The 2546-nt window shown below is 34.6% G+C and overlaps 1 protein-coding gene across 2 annotated transcripts in view; it reads left to right on the forward strand.

The window, feature by feature from the left end:
- Positions 1 to 2546, forward strand: part of LOC106880618 (3-hydroxy-3-methylglutaryl-coenzyme A reductase) — a 101124-nt gene that overhangs the window by 85742 nt on the left and 12836 nt on the right. For both annotated transcript variants that reach the window (XM_014930640.2, XM_052973242.1), the window contains exon 16: positions 1474 to 1545. In XM_014930640.2, the coding sequence (XP_014786126.1) occupies positions 1474 to 1545 (72 nt within the window). The remainder of the gene's footprint in view (positions 1 to 1473; positions 1546 to 2546) is intronic.

Below are 2546 nucleotides of genomic sequence, written 5' to 3' on the forward strand. Positions count from 1 at the left end.
ATCATCAAAGAATGTATATATGCATTTTAATTCTCGAACTGTTTTTTAACATTTTTTATTATTCTCAAAGACTTTTGATAATCTTTTTCTAAAAAAGCGAAACCGGTTAAGTAAATAAATATTTTAAAAAAATAAGTGCATTTTCAAACTTTCTTTCATATATATTTCCACTCGTACGGTATTCCACAACTTTACTTTATTATATATATATATATATATATATATATATATATCTTAATATTGTGCTTAGACAAAGCAATACTAATAACCTGATATTAGAACTCGATATACATATGCTTCAGAAAAAAATGTTAGTCAAGTAAAGAGTGTAATATATTATATAAATGACAGGGAAACAAGAAATTAAGTGATGAACTTCATTAGCTTACAGCTATTTCTGCTATAAGATGTGCAATGCACTCATAGTTGAATGCTTGTGTATCACCTAATAGCTTTGTCAGATTCAAAAATGAAGCATAACTTCATTTTTGAAACTCTTACATACAGATCTAATACCAGATGTAGTATTAGATTATTTGCACTAATATAATACTCTACATTGGCGTCATCACTATCATTTCTACTGTCATCATTGTTAATAGTGTTACATTCACTTTTTTACATTGGCATAGTCTAGACAAATCTACACCACACCATTGTCCCACATATCTTGATACAAACTAACATGGTTGGTTTCTCTTCTGATTTGAAATAAAAGAATCACTCATGAGTGTTTGCTATAAACAAAAACCAAACCAGTTCTGGTATGTCAATTATTTGTTCATTTTTCTTTCAAGTTAACATCACTATTTTGTTTTAGAAATGTTGTAAATACATAAATTATTGGAGCATGTAGTTTCATAGCTGTGTACCTTTCACATTGTTAACACATCAAAAGTGCGATTGGCACAGTTTTACACTGAGGTACATCTCAATAGCTTAGCAGAGTTTTCAGTGATATCTCAAGATACCTGGTATCTTGCTGTATTCAAGAAGACCCATCCTTGTCAGCTGAAGTATTAAGGTCATATCCCCTGGTAAAGAGGATTGGCCTGCAAGAGTCCTGTACCAGAAGCACCATGTAAGAAGCACTCAATACACACTGTAAAGTGGTTGGCATGAGGAAGGACATCAGCTGTAGAAACCGAGTCAAATGAAACTGGAACCTGGTGCATCTCTCCAGCTTGTCAGCTCTGGTCAAACCATCAAACCCATGCCAGCATGGAAAATGAACATTAAAGGCTGATGATGATCTTTATAGTCAATGGTCTTGCACCCGTATCTACTGTACTTCATTTAATTCTATAACTGAGTGAGGTACAACCAAGGAGACTAAGTAGTTACTTCCTTTCCCTCTTATAAAAATACATTTTTTTATTTTAAAACTCATTGACTTAGGTTATTGTTTATTGTGATTTTTTATGGAAATGATTTTTTTTTTTTTTTTTTTTTTTTTTTTTTTTGTTACTGCAGGAAATTAAAACATTGGCTCAATGAAAAAGAAGCATTCCACTTTGTTCAAAAGAAATTTAATGAAACTAGTCGGTGAGGATTTTAATTTATGTGTCACAATTAATGAAAGCTGAGTCATTACTGTCACATTTACTGAAAAGTTGAGCAGTTACAATAATTTGTATCGCATTTAATTAACAGCTGAAAAATTCCTATAATTCATGTCACATTAAATTAACAGCTGAGTCTTGTTGATAATTTGTTTAACATTTAGTGAACAGCTAAGAGTCACAGCTATGTTTCACATCTAATGGAACAGCTAAAAGTCACATTTGTTGTTTAACATTTAATGAACACCTCAGCGTCACCTTACTGGCACGTGAAAAAAATATTTGAGTGAGGTCGTTGCCAGTGCCACTGGACTGGCTCCTGTGCAGGTGGCACGTAAAAAACATCATTTGAGCGTGGTTGTTGCCAGTACCACCTGACTGGCCCTCGTGCTGGTGGCACGTAAAAGCACCCACTACACTCTCGGAGTGGTTGGCATTAGGAAGGGCATCCAGCTGTAGAAATACTGCCAGATAACATTGGAGCTTGCTGCAGCCATCTGGTTCACCAGTCTTCAGTCAAATCGTCCAGCATGGAAAGCGGACATTAAATGATGATAATGATGGTGATGGTGGTGATGATGATGATGATTCCTATATCATTATATAGACTACTAGCAGAAATACCCGGCGTTGCCCGGGTTAAAGAGAATAATGATATCTAAAAACGCCGTCTAGACTACGCATCATCTTTATATATAGAGATGTATATACACACACGCACCCAAACACACGTATATATATGTATATCAATATAAATATATGAAAGTCAATGAAGTTTCGTAAAAGAAGGTGATCATGTACATACTTTCTTGCTGTTGTGATTATAACACCTCATTGTAAACTATGTTCCTTGTTTTCCCTTGTGGAGCATATACAAATAGGTTTTTTTTTGCTGCCCACTCTTGAGCAGCCAACATACAGTTGTCCATGTGAGAAGCAGGGCTCTTCCAAGAGAAGACCAGCTACAGACAGTGTTTGACCCTG

This window comes from Octopus bimaculoides, chromosome 15, assembly GCF_001194135.2.
Source record: "Octopus bimaculoides isolate UCB-OBI-ISO-001 chromosome 15, ASM119413v2, whole genome shotgun sequence".
Taxonomy (NCBI): domain Eukaryota; kingdom Metazoa; phylum Mollusca; class Cephalopoda; order Octopoda; family Octopodidae; genus Octopus; species Octopus bimaculoides.